At 40.7% G+C, this 21,280-nt stretch overlaps 1 protein-coding gene and 1 long non-coding RNA gene across 3 annotated transcripts in view; one reads left to right on the forward strand and one right to left on the reverse strand.

Annotated features, from left to right (window-relative positions):
* ALDH16A1 (aldehyde dehydrogenase 16 family member A1) overlaps positions 1–21,280 on the forward strand; it is a 68,634-nt gene that overhangs the window by 35,160 nt on the left and 12,194 nt on the right. For both annotated transcript variants that reach the window (XM_039335234.1, XM_039335233.1), the window contains 3 exons: positions 1,227–1,394; positions 12,268–12,472; positions 15,503–15,688. In XM_039335234.1, coding sequence (XP_039191168.1) covers positions 1,227–1,394; positions 12,268–12,472; positions 15,503–15,688 — 559 coding nt within the window. The remainder of the gene's footprint in view (positions 1–1,226; positions 1,395–12,267; positions 12,473–15,502; positions 15,689–21,280) is intronic.
* Positions 19,439–21,280, reverse strand: part of LOC120304530 — a 44,526-nt gene continuing 42,684 nt past the window's right edge. Inside the window, exon 4 of the long non-coding RNA XR_005555740.1 lies at positions 19,439–20,227. This is a non-coding gene — a long non-coding RNA (uncharacterized LOC120304530). The remainder of the gene's footprint in view (positions 20,228–21,280) is intronic.

Below are 21,280 nucleotides of genomic sequence, written 5' to 3' on the forward strand. Positions count from 1 at the left end.
CTGCAGCTGTGCTGTACATTAATTGGTTTGTTTCTTGCAATGAATTGGTGCTTATACTTGCTATTGCAGTATTTGCATATTATTATTATTATTATTATTATTATTATTATTATTATTGTATTTTGCCTGGTTTTTTTATACAGCTCAAGGTGGTATGCATCGGGCTCCTGCCTTTTATTTTCCCACAGCAACAACCTTGGTAGGTAGATTGGGCTGAGAGAAGAAGTACATGCCTCTGGGAGGACTAGAACTCACAGTTCCCTGGTGACTGGTCCAAAGTCACCCAGTCAGCCTTCATGTCAAATGTGGGACTAAAACTCACAGTCTCCTGGCTTCTAGTCTAACACCTTAAACTCTACAATAAAGATGTCAGCCCCCCTTTATTTCTAGGCTACACTTTTATTGGGAAAAGATGATCTATAGCACTTTATCCAGAATTGCTGAAGCTTTACAACCAGTGTCAAGAGCTGGGATATGTATCCTAATTCACTTTTCAGCAAGAATGGAAATTTACAACGAGGCTTAAGAAAAAACAGGAAAGGATCTTTACCATTAAGTTTTGTTTTATGATGGAGCATTGCCTAGTTCTGGAGTGCAGCTTATTAATGAGTTTTTGAAAAGTGGTTAGGATCAAAGGTTCACCAGCATTTAAATCTGAGTATCTATTCTGATTCATTGCCCAACACCTAATCCTTCTTCCAAAGTTCAATGTACAGAGTTCCCCTACCTTTAGCTAAACTCTAAAAACAATAACGGGGCCCAGATCAATAAGTAAGAGCAGGGATTTGAACCTTGGAGTGAGTACAGTATGAATGTGAACCATCCCTATGATCAATAAGAGGGCTGATTCTCTCATGCCCAGCAACGATACAGTGCATTTCAGCACAGGTAGACAGCCTTTCTTTTCTCATTAAATAACTAGGATTCATAGCCATCGTTGGTATCTCAGTCTTGAAGAAATAGGGGATTTTTGTAGCCTTTGAGTATAAAGAACTAAACTTAATAGAAGGACTATGTCTAATATCCAGACATTTTCACTTACCAAACCACTTTGCAGCTTAACTCCATTCTAGAGAATCTCGTCCTTGGGAAGTCTCAACTTATCTGTAAAATCCATGCACCCAGAGTTTGTTGCCTTTCTTTTGAAATGGATTCAAGAGGCAAAGCTCTATTATGATTTTTCCTTCCTTCCTCCCTCCCTCCCTCTCTCCCTCCCTCCCTCCCAGTGTGGACCGAACCTACAAGCTGTACTACGGTGGTGCTCAGAAGAGGCCAGATTCCTTGAGTTCCCGAACCATCCTTGATCACGCAGGCAAAGCAATGGCCTGTGTGGCCGATGGGAATGTGAAAGACATCCACAATGCAGTGGAAGCTGCTCACAAAGCAGCCCCTGGGTGAGTCTCGACCTTTCATTTAGCTTACCATCTAATCCAGGGATTTGGGGTTCTTCTCTGATTGTAAGCTACCATACATACAAGTAGCCCTTGCTTAATGACCAGTTGCTTAGCGACCATTTGAAATTACAGTGCCCCCCCCAAAGGTTCTTATGACTTGATTCCAGAATTAGATAGCTATGCATGCATACACACAGAAAGAGAAAGAGAGAGAGAGAGAGAGAGAGAGAGAGAGAGAGAGAGAGAGAGAGAGAGAGAGAATGTGTATCACATGGTCACATTTGGACCTTTGGCAACCAGCTTGCATTTTTGGTAGTTTATAGCATCCCATGGTCACATGATCACAGTTTTCAGCAGTTTTTGCAGCATTTACTTCCGGTTTTCTGCAAGGAATGCCCATTGGATAAAACAGATTTAATTAATGACTACTGTGTTCACTTAAGGACCATGACATTCACTTAATAACTGCCAGAAAAAAAATGTAAAATCTGGTGTGACCTACTTAACAACTGCCATGACTTATGACTTTAATTCCAGATTCAGTAAGTTGAGGACTATCTATAGATAGAGGTCTCTGTGATCTATTAGCATACTCACAGCTACATACTTCAAGACAAGCACCCTACAGTGTGCCTTGTTCTGTGTTAATTAACATTTTGTCTTGCCTTAATAGTTAAATTAAGGGCTCTGTTCTGGCCCCAGGGCTCTTCAACATCTTCATCAACAATTTGGATGAGAGAATAGATGGGGAACTCATCAAATTTGCAGATGACATCAAGTTGGCAGGAATAACCAACACTCTAGAAGATAGGTTTAAGATACAGAAGGATCTTGACAGACTTGAACATTGGGCGCTAGCTAACACAATGAAATTCAACAGTGAAAAAAGTAAGGTTCTACATTTAGGCAAGAAAAACCAAATGCACAGGTATAGTATGCCTTGAGTACCTTGCTCAATTGTAGCAACTGTGAGAGGATCTTGGAGTCCTAGTGGACAATCACTTAAATATGAGCCAGCAGTGTGCTGCAGCTGCCAAAAAAGCCAACACAGTGCTAGGCTGCATTAAGAGAGGGATAGAATCAAGATCACGTGAAGTGTTAATACCACTTTACAATGCTTTGGTAATGCCACACTTGGAATACTGCATCCAGTTTTGATAATCACAATGTAAAAAAGATGTTGAGACTCTAGAAAGAGTACAGAGAAAAGCAACAAAGATGATTAGTGGACTGGAAGCTAAAATATATAAGGAACGACTGCTGGAATTGGGTTTGTCTAGTTTAATGAAGAGAATGATAAGGAGTGACATGAAAGCAGTGTTCCAATATCTCAGGGGCTGCCACAAAAAAGAGGGAGTCAACCTGTTCTCCAAAGCATCTGAAGGCAGGACAAGAAGCAAAGGATGGAAACTTACCAAAGAGAGAAGCAACCTAGAAATAAAGAGAATTTTCCTGACAGTTAGAACAATTAATCAGTGGAACAACCTGCCTCCAGAAACTGTGAATGCTCCAACACTGGAAGATTTTAAGAAGAGACTGGACACATTTGTCTGAAATGGTATAGGGTTTCCTCCCTGAGCAGGGAGTTGGACTAGATGACCTCCAAGGTCCCTTCCAACTTTGTTGTTGTTGTTGTTATATAGCTCCACAAAATTAGAAGAGATTTTTCTGGGTAGTGTCTCTCGAACTTGACAATTTTAAGATTTGTAGACTTCAATTCCCAGAATTCCTCAGCCAGCATTACTGGCTGTGGAATTCTGGGAGTTGAAGTCCACTCACCTTAAACTTGCCAAGTTTGAGAAACAATGTGTAGAGCAGTGGTTCTCAACCTTTTTAATGCCGCGACCCCCAGCTGGTCGTAAGTCGAGGACTACTCAACTGGTACAGCACCGTTTGCAGAATGGGACTTTTGGCAGGTTCAGCAGGGCAGAGATAGCCTGGACAATTCCTATTGGCTTTTGAAAGCCAATAGAATTAGACTCTATTCAAGAGAGTCTATTCTATTGGCTTTCAAAAGCCAATAGAATAAAAGGGAGTAGCACAGCTAAGGAAAAGGGGGAAAAAATGGTGGACTGCGTTGTTTGGCGACCCCCGTGAAATGGTCGTTCGACCCCAAATGGGGTCCCGACTCACAGGTTGAGAACCACTGGTGTAGAGTGTCCGCTCCAGTGCTCTGTTTAGAGCAGTGCTTCTCAAATAGTGGGGCGCGCCCCCCCGGGGGGGCGCGAGGCTCCGTAAAGGGGGGCTCGTTTGACCTCGGCAAATACTGTCATATTGGATTTCTAGATCGGATCATCCGACTCACTTGCAAGCGGCAGCCCGACGCGGAGGACAACATGACCGCCAACGCACGTGACACATGCAAAGGACCCGATTGGATAGACATGATGCTCTATCCTGATTGGCCAAACCCGCCCGTGTGACTTTTAGACCCGGAAATCGGTCCTCTGTACAGAAAAAAATTTTTTACAGTCGCGCGGGGGGGGCGCGAAATGTTTTCTTCTTCCTAGGGGGGCATGACAGAAAATAATTGAGAAGCACTGGTTTAGAGCAAGGAATAAAGCTATGTCTCTCCGAAAATATTGAGCCCAAGGGAGAAAAAGTTATATCAAAAATTCCACAAGGATTTAACACGGGGATTTGTTACACATGCAAAATAATATTTTTGGATAGTTATCATGTAAACAGATTACATTGAATTAGAACCATTGCTGGATGTTTCATTTGTGAACCTATGTGTATAAGTTATTTTGGTTTATAGGAGCAGTGGTCTAAAGCTTGGCCAATTGAGAAAAAAATGCTACCGGAAAGCATTTGAAAGAATAAAAATTTGTATTTTTTACTATTTTTCTTCATCTCTCCCATCAGCAGAGAACATTAGATGCTAACTAATCCTCTAATACATGTGGTCCTTGACGTATGACCACAATTGAGCCCAATTTTTTGGGTTACTAAGCAAGACAATTGTTAAGTGAATTTTACCCCATTTTTTTTTACTTTTCTTGCCAAAGTTGTTAAGTGGATCACAGCAGCTGTTAAGTTAGTAACACAGTTGTTAAGTGAATCCAGCTTCCCTAGTGACTTTGCTTATCAGAAGGTTGCTACAGGTGATCACATGACCCCGGGACATTGCAACTGTCATAAATATGAACCAGTTGCCAATCCTCCAAATTTTAATCACATGATCACAGGGATGCTGGAATGGTCATTAGTGCGAAAACCGGTCATAAGTCACTTTTTCCACTGCTGTTGTAACTTTGAATGGTCACCAAACGAACTGTTGTAAGGACTATCTGTACATTTCCTTTCTTATGTCTTGCAGACTGATACTTAAGCACACATTTGTGATTGGTTCTGATTTTTTTTAACCCAAGTTCAATTGCATCATCTGAATCTTGACAGAGTGAAAGGAATGGGAGGATGTTTGGAAATGTATATTTTGGCAGGAGTGCTATTTTATTTTATTGCTATCTTCACCTCATCTTGTGTAATACACTAGAGAGACTTTCAGCTTGTGTGTGTGATTTTTCTTCCAAATATCTTCCATGCTTGCCTCGATATATCCGTCCTTTAATGCAGAACCCTGAAGACGTACTTTTGCCTTTTGGCGAGCCAAATCATTGGCTCCAGACTACCTTTCCCCAAATATCAGAGGGAAATGAGAGTCAAAATTCATGCACATCTGGAAGGCATCCAGATTAGAGAAAGGTGTCTGGGTTTCAAGCAAAGATCTGCTCCAGCTCTGGTGCCAGAGAATCTGCAAATGCAATGCAGTTGGATGGGAAGCTCATCACTTGGTCATTCATGCCCTGGTGGGTCTAGGACAGTGGTGGAAACCTATGGCGCACGTGCCAGAGGCGGCACTCAGAACCCTTTCTATGGGCACTCATGCCATCATCCCAGCCCCGCCTCCACCCGTGGCCAGCTCCTCACCAGCAGCCCCCCTGGAGGAGAGTCGCCTCCAAGCACAGCCCGCGCAGAGCAGTGCAGCCAAGGACATGGCAGCTGGGCAGCGGGGACAGGACTCCGCCCTAGCGCCCCGTTGCGCAGTTGATGCTGCCAGGTGCAGGTGGAGGGCATGGCCGTCATGACATTGCTGGGCTGCATGAGCAATCTGCGGTGAGCCATGGAGGTGGTGAGTGGCCTTGCGGGGGGGCAGGCTGTGGGCGGTGCGAGGGCAGAGCAGATGGGATGGGGCAGGGGCGGTTTTGGGGCACTTGGCCTCTAAAAGGTTCTCCATCCCTGGTCTAGGACAACTCACCATGGCCAACTCACCACGGGATAAGTTGATATTGAAAAAATAGTGAAATAGGATCATTAAAGAAAGGATGCCAAAGGAGGGACAAAATGAAAGCTGAATGACAAAAATTAAAATAATGTTTAATTATTATAAATAATTAAATTGAATTGTTGAATTGACTCACGACGAGTTGTCAGCAGCGGGTTCTCCTGCGGCAAGTTGTCCATGGTGAGTTCACCATGGTGACTTGACCGCAGCAAGTTGGCTGCGGCGAGTTGTCCCATTCCGTGCCCTGTCCGAAGACATTTCCACGATCATGTAGACAACATGGCGTCATGGAGTTACCGTCCTACTGTAGTGGTACCTATTTATCTACTTGTATTTGCATGTTTTCAAATTGCTAGGCTGGCAGGAGCTGAGGTGAGGACGGGAGCTCACCCTGTCACATGGCGCTTGGGTCTTGAACTTGGGCTGCCAACTGACAAGCCTAGCTTCTTAACTGCTGAGCCACCGCGCTACCCCAAAGTTGGCACTCTGGGCTAAATATCTTTTTTTCTTGTTGCAATGAAGTTGGTTATACATCCTCAAGAAGGGAAGCTTCCGGTACGAGGCGACGGCGATGGCGGCTATCTTCTAGCCGTCCAGCTGGGGAAGTGTCAGAGCCGCGGAGCACAGCGTGCATCAGCTGGCCCGCGGCTCGGAATTCCCTTCCCAGGCAAAGGGAAGGGACAGAGAGCGCAGGAATAGAGGTAGAACCCCTAAACCCCCTCTGGATTTATTTCTAGAGGGGGTGAAAGGAGTGTTCCCTCGGAGCTCCTGCTGATCTCCGCCTCCCAGCTGTTTTTGCTTCCTAGGAAGCAAAAGAAACCGCCGCTTCTATCTCCGTGTTTATAGTATTTTGGTGAGTAATTTTTAAACGGACAGAGCAGTTTAAAGGATTTTTGTTATATAATTTAGGTGTTTATTTTTTTTTATTATTTGATTTTGATTATTTTTCCTCCTTTTCTTTGTTATATTAGTGAAAGGATTTAAGATGGCGTTTTGAAAGTGTCGGAGTTTTTTTTCCTTTCCTTTTTGTTTTACTTTCCCTTTTTAAGGATTGGATTTTGCTTTTGCTTTTGGTATAGAAATTTTTTTTTTTCTTTCTTGAATTGTTTGCTCTTTTATCTTTTATTCTTTGGATTTTCTCTGGATTTTCAAGGACTATAGTTTGTCTCTTTTTAAATTCTTTTTCTTTTTCTTTCCTCCTCCCTTTTTGTGTGGAGGGGAAAGGGAAGTGAGAACTGTGCTTTTTAAAATGGCTTCAAAGAGGCAGCAGCCTTCTTCAATACCCAAGGTTGTTTCTTCTCCTATAACTTCTACTGCACAATTACAACAACAATCTAAACATGTACCACCGGCTCAGCCACCACCCTCCCCCCCTTTGCCTGGTCTTTCAGCACAAGAGGTTAGAGGCATAATGGGAGAGATTGTAGTTCAAATGAGAGAGGAAATGAAGCAATTTGCCTCACAGATTAAATCAGAAATTAAATCTGATCTTAAAGAAGAGATAACGGGGATAAAGACTAAATTGGAAGAAAACAACAATGATTTGCGACAAGACATACTTGCAGCAGTTTCAGGTTTGGCTACTGTGGTGGTTAAGCTCGATGCAAGGCTTGAGGAAGTGGAAAACAAAGTTGATTCTTTTGATGATAAAATTCAAGATGTGGAAAGGAAGGTGGAGTCCTCACAAGAAGATATCTTGATGTTTCAGTACAGACAGATGGAGTATGCCCTGAGGATTAGAGGCCTCAAGGAAGATATGAATCAAGATTTGGTGGAGGTGGTCCTTACTGATCTGGCGATGGCCTTGGATATGGATAAAGGAGAATTACATAGAGAAGTGGAAAAAATTTATAGACTCAATTCTTGGATTGCTAAGCAGAAGAATTTGCCTAGAGATGTGGTGATTTATTTTACAAAGAAGTCCCTGCGGAATGAGATTATACAAGCCTTTTACAACAAAAGATTTCAGATTGCTGCCCAAGATGTTATCATTCTAAAGGAAATCCCATCCAAAATTTTAAGAAGCAGGAAAGACTTCGCTTTTTTAACCAATGAGCTCAAAGCTAGATTGATGCCATTTAGATGGGAAATTCCGATGGGTATTGTTTTGAGCCATGCGGGGACACGCTACAGATTGAATACAGTTGACAAAGCTAGAGAGTTTTATACTTCGGTCCTGGGTGCAGGCTCAACTCCATCTGGTCAGAAATCTCCGAGTGGCAAGGAAGTCGAGCAGCAATCTGAGGCATTAGGTTTGGTTTCCGCTGGAATGATACAAGCTGAAAGGCAACGCCAGATGGAGGTTAAAGAGCAGAGGATGACTCGTGCAGCTTATAAGCGTAAAGAGAAGGAGCAACGTAAAAAAGAGCCCAAAGAGAATTCTTCTGGAAATGCATCACCGCCGGTGGGAGGAGCAAGACCCAAGAGTTATGCAACACATGCAGCTCTTTCAGATCTTGATGGTGTCTTCTCCAGGCTGCGTGCCAAGGGAGATGGCAAAGTTTTTGACCTGGAATGTTAATGGATTGAATTCTCCTCAGAAACGGAAAAAAATCTTTTATTATTTGAAGCAACATACCAATGATGTTATTTGCTTACAGGAAACTCATATCTTACTTAAAGATCAGAAATATTTAGTCAATGCTCGTTTGGGATCTCATTTTATATCTTCTGCTCCTGGGAAGAAAGGGGGAGTTGTTATATATGTTAAACAAAACCTACCAGCTTGTCTGGTAGAATCAGATCCCCAGGGGAGATATGTGATGATTGAACTTGGTATATATGGTAAGAAAGTACTTATAGTGGGACTTTATGCTCCAAATCAACAACAGGAACAATTTTATAAGCAGTTACATCAAAAAATAACATTGCTTGACTATAGATCAGTGGTATTAATGGGTGATTGGAATGGTGTCTTAGATATACAAAGGGACAAGAAAGGTTCCTCTCCTTTTCTTAAACAAGCAAGGTTACCTAAAGCTTTTTTTGATATGAAGGAAGACTGGGAATTAAGGGATTATTGGCGGGAATGTAATCAAGAGGAGAGAGATTTCACTTTTTTTTCTGATAGACACCAATCTTTTTCAAGAATTGACTTTTTTTTGATTACTACGGATTTGTATAATAAAGTAAAGAATGTAAAGATTTTTCCTAGATCACTGACGGACCATAGCCCAGTTTGGATGGAACTGACTCAAGAGAAAGAGGAAAGGAGATCCTGGAGAGCTAATGAAAATTTGTTTAGACAAGAGAAGAATGTTCAAAAGTTAAAGGAGTGTTTAAAGGACTATTTTGTTTTGAATATGTATAAGGGGACTTCAATGTCAATGGTATGGGATGCAGGTAAAGCATTTATGCGTGGTGTCTTGATAAAAATGAATAATTGTCATAAGCGGAAGCAGATTCAGAAACGTAGAGAACTTGAAGACGAAATTAAATCAAAAGAAAGGGCCTTGATTCTAAATCCTTCTGATGAAAGTATTAAAGAATCTGTAAAGTTATTAAGGTCACAATTTAATATGTTGATAGCAGATCAAGCTGCAACTAATTTATTGTTTATGAAACAAAATACATTTTGTAATGCTAATAAGCCTGGGAGATGGTTGGCTTATCAATTAAGAAAGAAACAGAGAATAATAGAGAAAATAAATTACAAGGGTAAATTAGTTTCTCAGAAGGAATTGATCAAAAAATCTTTTTTGGATTATTATCAAAAGTTATACAAATCTACTAACGTGCAACTGCTAGATATAAATAAATATCTAGCTGAGGCAAGTTTTCCCAAACTGACTGAGGATCAGAAACATGAAATTAATGGCTTAATTACTAAGGAGGAAATTGCCTCAGCAATTCAACAATTGAAACTAGGGAAAGCACCGGGTACGGATGGGTTAACAGCTGTTTATTATAAAGCTTTAATGGAGGAGATGATCCAACCATTAAATGATCTTTTTAATGGTATCTTACAGGGTTTAGAGATTCCTCCTTCATGGCGTAGTGCTTTTATATCATTGATTCCAAAGGAGGATCAAGATCTTACTTTACCAAAAAATTATAGGCCTATATCTCTTTTAAATGTGGATTATAAGATATTTGTAAAAATTTTGGTAAATAGGCTTATGAGGGTGGTGCATCATCTTGTGCATAAAGATCAATCAGGGTTTATAACTGGAAGGTATATGAAAAATAATGTTAGACAAATTATTAATCTATTAGAATATTTAGACAAGAACAACCAAGTCCCTGCAGGGCTCATATTTTTAGATGCTGAAAAAGCATTTGATCAATTGAATTGGCATTTTATGCTAAGAGTAATGGAAGAAATGAATTTTGGCGAAAAGATATTACAAGCCCTCACGGTAATATATCAAAAACAAACAGCACAACTTATTGTTAATGGAGGTTTGTCAGAGGTTTTTACAATAGAGAAAGGTACTAGACAGGGGTGTCCTTTATCGCCATTGTTGTTTGTTTTAACATTGGAAATATTATTGATTAAAATTAGAGAGTCTCAGGAAATTAAAGGAATAGAAGTTAACAAAAAAGAATATAAGTTGAGAGCTTTTGCGGATGACTTGGTTGTTATTTTGTCGCAACCTGATTGCTCTGTAGTAAACTTATTACAGTTGATTCATTATTATGGTTTGGTTTCGGGTTTCAAGATTAATGTAAATAAGACTAAAATTTTACCGAAAAATATGTCTAGTCAGGAGAAGCAGATTTTGGCTAACTTGACGGGTTTTGAGATTGTTAATAAGGTAAAATATTTGGGGGTGATGTTGTCTGTTTCTAATGTAAAATTATTTTAAAATAACTATGAAAGGTTGTGGGTCAGGGTACAGAAGGACTTGAAGAATTGGGAGAAGTTGCAATTATCCCTCATGGGAAGAATTGCAGTGATAAAAATGAATATTCTACCCAAGTTTCTTTTTTTGTTTCAAATGTTACCGATTTTGAAAAATGAGATTAACTTAAGTGAGTGGCAGAAGGGTCTTAATAAATTTATTTGGGCAGGGAAAAAGCCAAGGGTTAAGTTTAAAATTATGCAAGACTTCCGTGAGAGGGTTGGACTCAAGGTACCAAATTTGAAATTATATTACGATGCGGTGGTTTTAACACTAATTAGTGATTGGGTAAATTTGACAAATCCTGAGATACTTCATATAGAGGGATGGGATTTACTTTATGGGTAGCATGCCTATTTAATATTTAATAAAAAAATGGATTGGGTCTTTAAATCTCATATTTTAAGAATCTCTTTACTTAGGACTTGGAGAAAATATTATAAAAGTGATTTTAAAGTTCCATTATGGGCCATACCTTGGCATGCGATAGAAGGAATAAAAAGAGGTGTAAAAATGGATATGGTGTCTTATAGTCAGTTACTTAGATGGGATGAGCAAAACTGGCAGTTAAGATTACGGGAAGATTTAGCGCAAGAAAATATTATTTATTCTTGGTTCCAATATAGGCAACTAGTAGATAAATGGAAGGTAGATTGTAAATTGGGTTTTCTTAGAGAAGATGGAAATCTTATTAAGCAAGTCAAGGATCAAAGACAAACCCATATCAAGAGAATCTATGGGGTATTAGTTGAAATGGACTCAGAAACGGAATTAATTAAAGACTGCATGATTAGATGGGCGCAGAATTTTGGTGTCCCAGTCTCATTGGATATCTGGGAAACCATTTGGGTGAGAAATGTCAAATTTACACAAGCACAGAACCTTAGGGAGAATTTTTATAAAATGTTTTATAGATGGCACCTTGATCCACAAAAAATGTCTCTTATGTACCCTGACGTACAACCCAAATGTTGGAGATGTGGTTATACGGATGCTTCCTATTATCATATTTGGTGGTCATGCAGAGAGATAAAAGCATTTTGGATCAAAATATGGTGGAATATCCAGAGAATTTTTAGAAGGAGGGTAAAATTTACTCCGCAATTATTTTTGTTGGGCATTGTTACAGATTGTGATACAAAGGAGGTTGTATTGATGTTAAATTTGATTACAGCCGCCAGGCTGTTAGTAGGACAATACTGGAAGAAGGAATCTTTGCCTACATTGCAGGAATGGTTTCTTAAAGTAGCTTATCTGGCGGAAATGGCAAAGATTTCGGCTTTCTTAAAGCAACAAACGCAAGAGAAGTTTCTTGCCGTTTGGGACAAATGGATAAAATTTATACAATTTAGATTGGGTATTAAAAATATCACATAGCTTTTTCATAAGTTTTATTTTCATATATAGAGAATGTTATATATAGATACTTTTTTATATATATATAAATATAAAATTTTTTTAATTTAATTTTTTATTTTTATTTGTTAATTTTTAACTAAGCCTATATTCTGCTCTGGGAAGCTCAGGGGGGGGAAGGGAGGGTGTTTGTGAGGGGTGGGGGATGGGGGGTTTTTTTTATATGTGATGTTTAGTTTTTTTTTTGTATATGTTGTTTTTTGTTTTGTATTATTTTTGTTTTTTGTAAAATTTATAAAACTTTCAATAAAAAAAAAAAAGAAGGGTTATTCTTTGAACGACGTTGCTAGTTTTCCTTTCTAACTTTGGCTTGGTCTCATAACAGATGGGCGAAGAAAACGGCACATGCCCGGGCACAGATCTTGTACTACGTGGCTGAAAATCTGGAACTCCGTCGAGCTGAGATTGCATCACAGCTGGAATCATTAATGGGTATAGAAAAAGAGAAAGCTTTGATGGAGGTGGATATTAGTGTGCGGCGACTATTTTATTGGGCAGCTTACTCTGACAAAAGTGGTGGAGTTGTGCAGGTGAGAATAGCAAGGCCTTGTCCTTGGGTACATACACTTTGCACTCTGTAACTGTTGATGGATGGAATGTAGTTGAATGTATGGAAGGATCTGAAATGTGTGCCCAAGAATTAGCTTTATGAGCAGAAGGTATTGGGTTCAACCCCTGCTATAAAAAATAACAAAAAGGTAATTTTGCTCAAGATTCTAGAATAACTTTCTCCAACTTTGGTGCCCTTCAGATATGTGGAATTTGATCCACAGAAGCCACAGCAATGCCTATCCTGGCTAAGGATTTCTGGGACATGGTCCCTAGATCTGAAGAATGCAAAAGTGAAGACAGTTGTGAAAGTTAATGCCAATCAGAGTTGGCCATAATGATAGTAGGTAGGCAAGTCAATCAATCTATGAGTGATATAACCCAAGTAATATCCTTCCAGAACAATTTTGGGAAATCTATCAAAAGTCCTTGAAAGTGTCATCTTTAATTTATATGATTCTATTCCTCTAGTGGAATGAGCCTTCCCCCCCCCCAATGCCTAGGGAATACTCAGTTAAAAGAGGGAGGACCTGCAACCGAATAATGGACAAGGAAAGCCAACACGGGTTTGTCAAAAACAGATCATGCCAGACAAACCTTATTGCATTCTTTGACCAAGTGACAAAATTAGTGGACCAGAAGAATGCTGTGGATATAATTTACTTAGACTTCAGTAAGGCATTTGACAAAGTAGACCACAACCTACTACTTGATAAGATAGAAAAATGCGGGTTAGACAGCATCACCACCCGATGGATCCATAGCTGGCTGACATACTCAGCGTGTGGTCCTCAATGGAACCGCATCTACATGGAGGGAAGTGTGTAGTGGGGTGCCCCAGGGCTCCATTCTGGGCCCACTGCTCTTCAACATCTTCATCAACAATCTGGATGAGGGGAATAGATGGGGAACTCATCAAATTTGCAGACGACACCAAGCTGGCAGGAATAGCCAACACTCCAGAAGACAGGCTTAGGATACAGGAGAATCTGGACAGACTTGAACACTGGGCGCTATCTAACAAAATGAAATTCAATGGTGAAAAAAGTAAGGTTCTGCATTTAGGCAAGAAAAACCAAATACACAAGTATAGTATAGGTGGTACCTTGCTCAATAGTAGTAACTGTGAGAGGGATCTCGGAGTCCTAGTGGACAATCATTTAAATATGAGCCAGCAGTGTGCTACAACTGCCAAAAAAGCCAACACAGTGCTAGGCTGCATTAAGAGAGGGATAGAATCAAGATCACGTGAAGTATTAATACTACTTTACAATGCCTTGGTAAGGCCACACTTGGAATACTGCATCCAATTTTGGTCACAACGATGTAAAAAAGATGTTGAGACTCTAGAACAGTGTTTCTCAACCTTGACAATTTTAAGGCATGTGGACTTCAACTCCCAGAATTCCACAGCCAGCTCTAGAAAATACAGAGAAGAGGAACAAAGATGATTAGGGGACTGGAGGCTAAAACATATAAGGAACTGTTGCTGGAATTGGGTATGTCTAGTTTAACGAAGAGAAAGACGAGGGGGGACATGATAGCAGTGTTCCAATATCTCAGGGGCTGCCACAAAGAAGAGAGAGTCAAGCTATTTTCCAAAGTGCCTAAAAGCAGGACAAGAAGCAATGGATGGAAACTAATCAAGGAGAGAAGCAACCTAGAACTAAGGAGACAGTTAGAACAATTAACCAGTGGAACAACCTACCTCCAGAAGCGGTGAATGCTCCAACACTGGATGTTTTTAAGAAGAAACTGGACAGCCATTTGTCCGAAATGGTATAGAGTTTCCTTCCTGAGTAGGGGGTTGTATTAGATGACCTCCAAGGTTCCTTCCAACTTTATCATTATTATTATTATTATTATTAAAGAAGTTAAAAAAGATCTGCCATAAATAATTAGGCTTTAAAAAAAGTTGGGAGAATTGTACTTTCAGGCTTGCAAAGTCCTGTTAATGTAGCCTCGCAATAAAGTCCAATTAGCTCATCCTGTTATGTTTTCTGTCTGGTCTTCTTGGCAGGTTGGCAGTTTCTCTCTTTACGTAGGTATTCTTAGAAGTACTGAAAAATAGTGGTTCCGCACGAAGACACTCCTCTTGCAGAGTGCCCTGTATTTGCATATGAACATCAGCAAAGAGGAGACCTTGCTGGGTGCAATTGCAAACCTACTTTCTCAAGCTAAAATGCCCCAAAGGCAACACTCGGATCATGTGGAGGCTTCTGTGCATACCATAGGCAGGGCTAAGACTCCCCTCTGCAGATACTGGTCCCGTATATACCAGTAACTGAGGGTATGTAGGAATATGCTTTGGAGACAGGAGGAAGAGCTACAGACTAGGCAATATTAGATAAGAGGCAACTGAGTCCACAGAAGCAATGAGAGGGTGAGGCAAGCATCTCAACCCTCCTGAGGTTCTTCAATCTGACAGGAAAGCAGAGAGGAGATGGATTCTCAGACAGGAAGGAGTTTGTGAATGTAACTTTATTATACAGTTATAGCTAGTGCTTTGGGTATGCTTCTTGTCTGGCCTGCCTTGCAAGATTAACATTGGGGCTGCAGGCGTCTGGCGACTCTCTTTTGGGTTTGGAAGTCCTCATGAGAAAAGAAAAGAAAGATGTGTATGAAAACGAAAATCAAAGAACTAGCAATATACCACTTACGGTATATACCACTTCACAGTGCTTTATACCCTCCTCTAAGGGGTCTGCAGAGTCAACATATTTCTCCTAACAATCTGGGTCCTCATTTTACTGAACTGGGAAGGATGGAAGGTTGAGTCAACTTTGAGCTGGCCAGGATCAAATTGCTGGCAGTCACAGAGTTAGCCTGCAATACTTCATTCTAACCACTGCGCCACCAAGGCTCTTCCATATAGATATTTCAGCAGATTGATTTGGAAAGGAAATGGAGGCCGGCAATTAGGAGCTTTCAGGTGGGGATTTTGTTAACGGGAGAACTTTTATTCTCTTTATAATCCTTGAACTTTTTGCTTGTGCCCTTTTCTGCTGCAGGAAACCACTCTATATGGTGCCTGCATTCACTTTCGAGAACCTGTTGGTGTCGTGGGAATTGCCTGTCCAGACGAACACCCCCTCCTCAGTTTTGTCAGTTTGTTTGCTCCAGCCATTACTCGTGGCAACTGCATTGTGATTATTCCCAGTGAGCGATACCCTTTGCCTGCCCTGGACTTAATTCAGGTATTTTCTGAATGTTTCTGACCTATGTTGAAGATCATTAAAAAAGGCATGAATGAACATACATGTGACTGCCCTCATGTGTGAACCTCAATTACGCCAGTGAGTGTACCACCTATTTCTCTTTTAAGTATTTTTTTCCCTGCCCATGGAATATTTCTTTATTTAGCAAAAAAAAAAAAAGTATGTATCGGCCACTTGGCAAAACTCTGGGGTGTTGACATTATCAGAACCTGATAAAAACATAAAATTAAAAGTCATACAAATGTGATTAATGCAAGTTTAAGAACTCCAAAATAATCTTACTTTGAACAAAACAGCAAGTGGCTGATTAGAAGTTTGATTTTGGAAATTTATAAACAGACTAAGGGGTCAGATGAATTTTAAATAAGATGTTGAAATTAATTACAATAATCTTTCCTGTGGATTGTAAATATGTTTATTTTTGAAAGTGTATAAGAAATGTTGCCATGAGAAAATGCGGTTGATTGGGGGGGAAAAGATAAGATGGGACTGACACTTGGATCACTAGAAGGAACCAGAAAGAACTAAAGATTATAATTAAAGAGAGATTCACTATGCAGAATGGAGCAAAATATTCTTATCTTTTGAAGAATTCATGGATTTTTGAGAACAGTGCACTGAGAAACTCTTAAAATTGTCTGCTGTCATAAAACCAGGTTCAAAAGAGGTTATAGAAGAGAAAGTAGTTTTATTGGACAAGATAGAGGCTGATTTGAATGTGGATTTTAAAATGACTGGTTATAAAAATGATATAGAAAAGGAAATGTCTATGTCTAAAAATCTTTTGGAGACATTGTTGTCAGAAACCTTTCTTGTTTCTCTGCACTGGGGGTGGAGGAGAAGCTAAAAATTGAGCCAAAGACGTTGTGGTTATTATTATCCTTATGGTGGTTGTTATTTTAATTTGATTTAGGAATGTCTACATTTTTTTTCCTTTTTAGTCTGGAAGGAATAGGCAAAATGGCTTCTGTGGTACTCCAAGAATGCAAAATTCCTCACTTGGCAAGAGCCTAAGTCTGTCTTCGGGAAGTTGCATAAGAAGACAATTGTACACATGCCCTTATCCTGTCATAGTGTTAATAGATATACAGATATATTTGTAATTTATTACACAATTAATAAAAGCAAGGAACTAAGGTGGTGTAATAAAATGGAAAGAATTGAGGTGATAGGAGTAGGGAGTCAGATATCATAGCTATTAGCAATGTATCTCAACCTTGGCAACTTTAACAGGTGAGGACTTCAACTCCCAGAATTCCCTAGCCAGCATGCTGGCTAGGGAATTCTGGGAGTTGAAGTCCAGAATTCTTAAAGTAAAGGTTGAGGCACAACTGTATTAGAACCACACATGATTTCTTAACAACATATAGATTTATTTTCCCTTCCTTTAAGGCAGGGTCTCAAATTATGTGTCTGCTTTCTGCCATTTTAGCTATTTTCTCACATTTTCAATAACACGCTGAGGCCTAAATGTATCCATTCAAGAGTTCTTGAATTGCTGTAAAATTGATGATCTCACAAAAATAGGTAATTTGTTGCTCAAATCAGTCTCAGTGTTGGAACTCCACAAAAGTAAATTTAGCTCCATCAAATTTTGGCAGATTTTTAGAGTGTCAATAAATAGGTAAATAGAAACAAGATGCTGTACTTAGATTCTCAAAAGCCCTTCACAGAGTTTTTCATTGATGACTCTTGAGTAAACATAGTGTCTGTGGGATGAGGTAAAGTGTTTCTTTATGACCTACCAACTGTTTAAAGAAGACAGAACAAAGAGTAGGAATAAGTAGGCCCTTTTCTCAGAGGAGAAAAGACATGGAGGGAACCATTGCTTTTTAAATTCTTGATAAAGGCTCTTGATTTCGGATTAAGCCCTGAGCTGGCTAAATTTGTAGATGATTCCAAACTGTACAGACTACAGGTAGTCCTTGACTTATAACCATTTGTTTTAGTAACCATTCAAAGTTACCACAAAACTGAAAACAGTGGCTTATGACCATTTCTCACACTTACGACCGTTGCAGCTTCCCCATGGCCACATGATCAAAATTCAGCCGCTTGACAACCGGCATCGATTTATGATTGTTGAAATGTCCTGAGGTCATGTGATCCCCTTTGCCAACTGTTCTGCTCAGACGGAACTCGTGGCTCTGAATCCAATCTAAACAGTCAGATAACTTGATAGAAATGAATTAAACAAACATTTATTGTCCAGGAATTCTAAGCAGAGACTTACTATGCTGTAGATGCATCTGGTTTTCCATATTTGTTCATTCCTATAGGTAATTTAATATTGAATTTTCCCCTCTTCTTCTGCTGAGAATCACATGTTGGCAAAACACATGTGGCTGGATGAACAAAGGCTTGCATCTGGCTTGTGGCCAGGAAGTCTCCCAATGACCCTTTTGACTCCTCCCACTGACCCATCAACATACCCAGCATTTAACCCAATAACTGCCAGATATTCTAACATACTAACACATGCTCCCTAGTTAGAGTCACGTAGGTCCAGAACACTCCCCGCTTGGAAATTTACATTTCCACTACTAACTAACTGAAATAGCAAAGAACATAGCATTAAGGCATACAATACTCAAAGGTAACTAACTTGTGGCTAAATAGGTAAAAAACTTGGTATGAAACATGAATAACTATAAAGTAATACAAAACATGCATGATTATGCTAAAAAGAATAAGCAAGTATTACCTCAAACAATGCATGGGACAACACATAATCTGAGGTTTGATCTTCTGGTTCGGTCTTCATCAGCAACGGGACCAAACGGTGATCAGGTTTCACGATCTGGACCTCAGCTGGGCAAACTAGTTTATCAAGTGGGTGGGCCCGGTGCACAAGTCCCATGGGCCAATAGTTCTGATATGCAATCTTGTCTCCCAGTGAGACAAGGTCTTCTTCCTGTGAAGGAAACTGGAACCAAATCTGGAACAGAAAAAACTGGAACCCAAGCTTCTCGGGAACGAAGGGAACTGGATTCACAGGATACTCAGGAACTGAAGAACCTGGAAAGACATAAACAGCTGGATCTGGAAACACAGGAACAGCTGGAGCTGAAGAATCAGGATCAGGAACATCTGGAAACTCAGGAACAGCTGGAGCTGGAAACTCAGGAACAACTGAAGCTGGAGAGTCAGGAACGACAGCTGGAACTGAAGAACCAGGAACAACAGCTGGAACTGAAGAGTCAGGAACAACAGCTTGAGCAGAAGACTCAGGATACTCAAGAACCGAAGGGTCTGGAACCACCGGTGGAGTATTGAAGAGGGCTACTACTGTTGCCATCAGGGTGAGGACTTCATGTGTGGGTGTGGGTGTCTTTAACGACATGGAATCCGTGAAAGTCAGTAAGTCCTTGCAGGCTTCTACAAGGCTAATTCTTGGGGTGCTGAGACAAGTGATCAAGACGATCAAAAGTATGCCTAATTTCAGTTGTCTCCACTTAGACAGGGTTTTGAAGCGGATTGGTTGACGTTTACCAGGTGTTTGAGGTTGAAGATTGGCACTTTGATCTGAAGCTGGAAGTGCAGAACGTTTTGGTCTATGTGGCATCTGTCTATTTGGACGGGCCAAGAACTGAAGACTTTCTAGCCAGATCAGTTCTGTTATCTGTGTGGCAAGGTTGGGCCACTTCACTTGGTTAACAAAGTTCTTATTTGTTGGCACATGTTGCCATTGTTCAGGGCTTAAGGATGTTTCAATCCTTTTCTCTCTTGCTTACATGGACGTAGAAGTGTCCGCTTTGTTTGCAGATGTAGCTTGACATCATCTTGCTGTCTGCGTAGAAGGTGGTGGACTGTAGTTCAAGGCACAACGTCTTTGCTGTCAAGTTGGTCAGCTTTAAAGCCAAAGTGGTGCCACATAGCTGTGGCCTTCTTGTATTGTTAGTCTCGCTTTCCCTAAGAAGACACTGAGACTGCAGCACTCCCCGCTGTAGACTCTGATACATCTTATGGTTGCAAACAAGATAACATAAGTGTGGCCCTCCCCGCTGTAGAGTGAGACGTATCTTAAGGCTGCAGTCACCTTCTTAGACGCATCTAAGGAAGTGTACAATTCTTTCTTCTGCACTGTAGCAAGTGAGCTGGAGACGTATGTACGCTGCACTTGCATGGTTTGGAGACATCTTGGGAGTACACTCCATGACTCCCAGTCTTGCAGACGTTGTTTTTCTTTTTCGTCCTTTATGGACAAGGCTAAGTTGTTGTATTTGTTGTTTGTCTGGAACACTGTTGCTTCTAAAACAGGTTTGGTTGTCACAAGCGTGCAGTATTCTAGGTGTGGTTTTAGGTGAGATGCTGTTCCATTACTGGGAATGGAGATTTTTGAGATGCTCACCTGGGTTGGGGTTTGCGATTGATCAACACAAACCATGCCTCATATGGCCCATCCGAGTTCCGTCTTAATGGCTGCTGGGGTTCCTGGTGGACCTTTGATTCTTTCATCAGAGCCAATGGACTCTGGGGCATCTCTTCCCACCATGAGTAGGATTTCAGCTTCAGGATCTAGAGGAGAGATTAAATCGGCTATGTGTGCTAAGTGAGGTATTTTTCTTGCTGCCTCTGGTGTTGAGATTTCGCTGCGAACATCTGGTAAGGTCTTCCATTCTAATACTGATGATAAATGGAAATTTGAACTTCCATCTATCGCTTCTATGCGTAGACCAGTGATTTTTCTCCCGGCCATGCGCATTGGTACTGTGCACATATTTATTGCAAAATGCTTCAGTTCACTCAGGAGGTCAAAGAGGTCAGAAGAGGGGAAAATTCAATATTAAATTACTGTTCTGCTCAGACGGAACTCGTGGCTCTGAATCCAATCTAAACAGTCAGATAACTCGATAGAAATGAATTAAACAAACATTTATTGTCCAGGAATTCTAAGCAGAGACTTACTATGCTGTAGATGCATCTGGTTTTCCATATTTGTTCATTCCTATAGGTAATTTAATATTGAATTTTCCCCTTTTCTTCTGCTGAGAATCACATGTTGGCAAAACACATGTGGCTGGATGAATAAAGGCTTGCATCTGGCTTGTGTCCAGAAAGTCTCCCAATGACCCTTTTGACTCCTCCCACTGACCCATCAACATACCCAACATTTAACCCAATAACTGCCAGATATTCTAACATACTAACACATGCTCCCTAGTTAGAGTCACGTAGGTCTATGCTAAGTCCAGAACACCAACTTTCTGATAAGCAAAGTCAATGGGGAAGCCAGATTCACTTTAGTAACCACGTTACTAATTTAACAACTTAAGTCAGTGGTTCTCAACCTTTTTAATGCTGCGACCCCCAACCTGTTGTAAGTCGAGGACTAGCCAATTGGTCGTAAGTCGAGGACTAGCCAACCGGTCATAAGTCGAGGACTTCTGCCTGGGAGTGCCACACATGCGTTGTGCCGCCCCCTGCGCCGGCTGAGGCATAGCTGGCAAGGGGCAGCGACGGCACAGGCCGACCACCAGCTGGCCCAGCCCAAGGGAGGTAAGGCACCCGCCGGGCCCCACGTGCATCAGCAACCCTCCCTGCGCCCACCGGCCTCCCACTTCCCACCCC

This window comes from Crotalus tigris, unplaced genomic scaffold (assembly GCF_016545835.1).
Source record: "Crotalus tigris isolate CLP2741 ecotype Arizona unplaced genomic scaffold, ASM1654583v1 scf7180000017639.5415321, whole genome shotgun sequence".
NCBI lineage: Eukaryota > Metazoa > Chordata > Lepidosauria > Squamata > Viperidae > Crotalus > Crotalus tigris.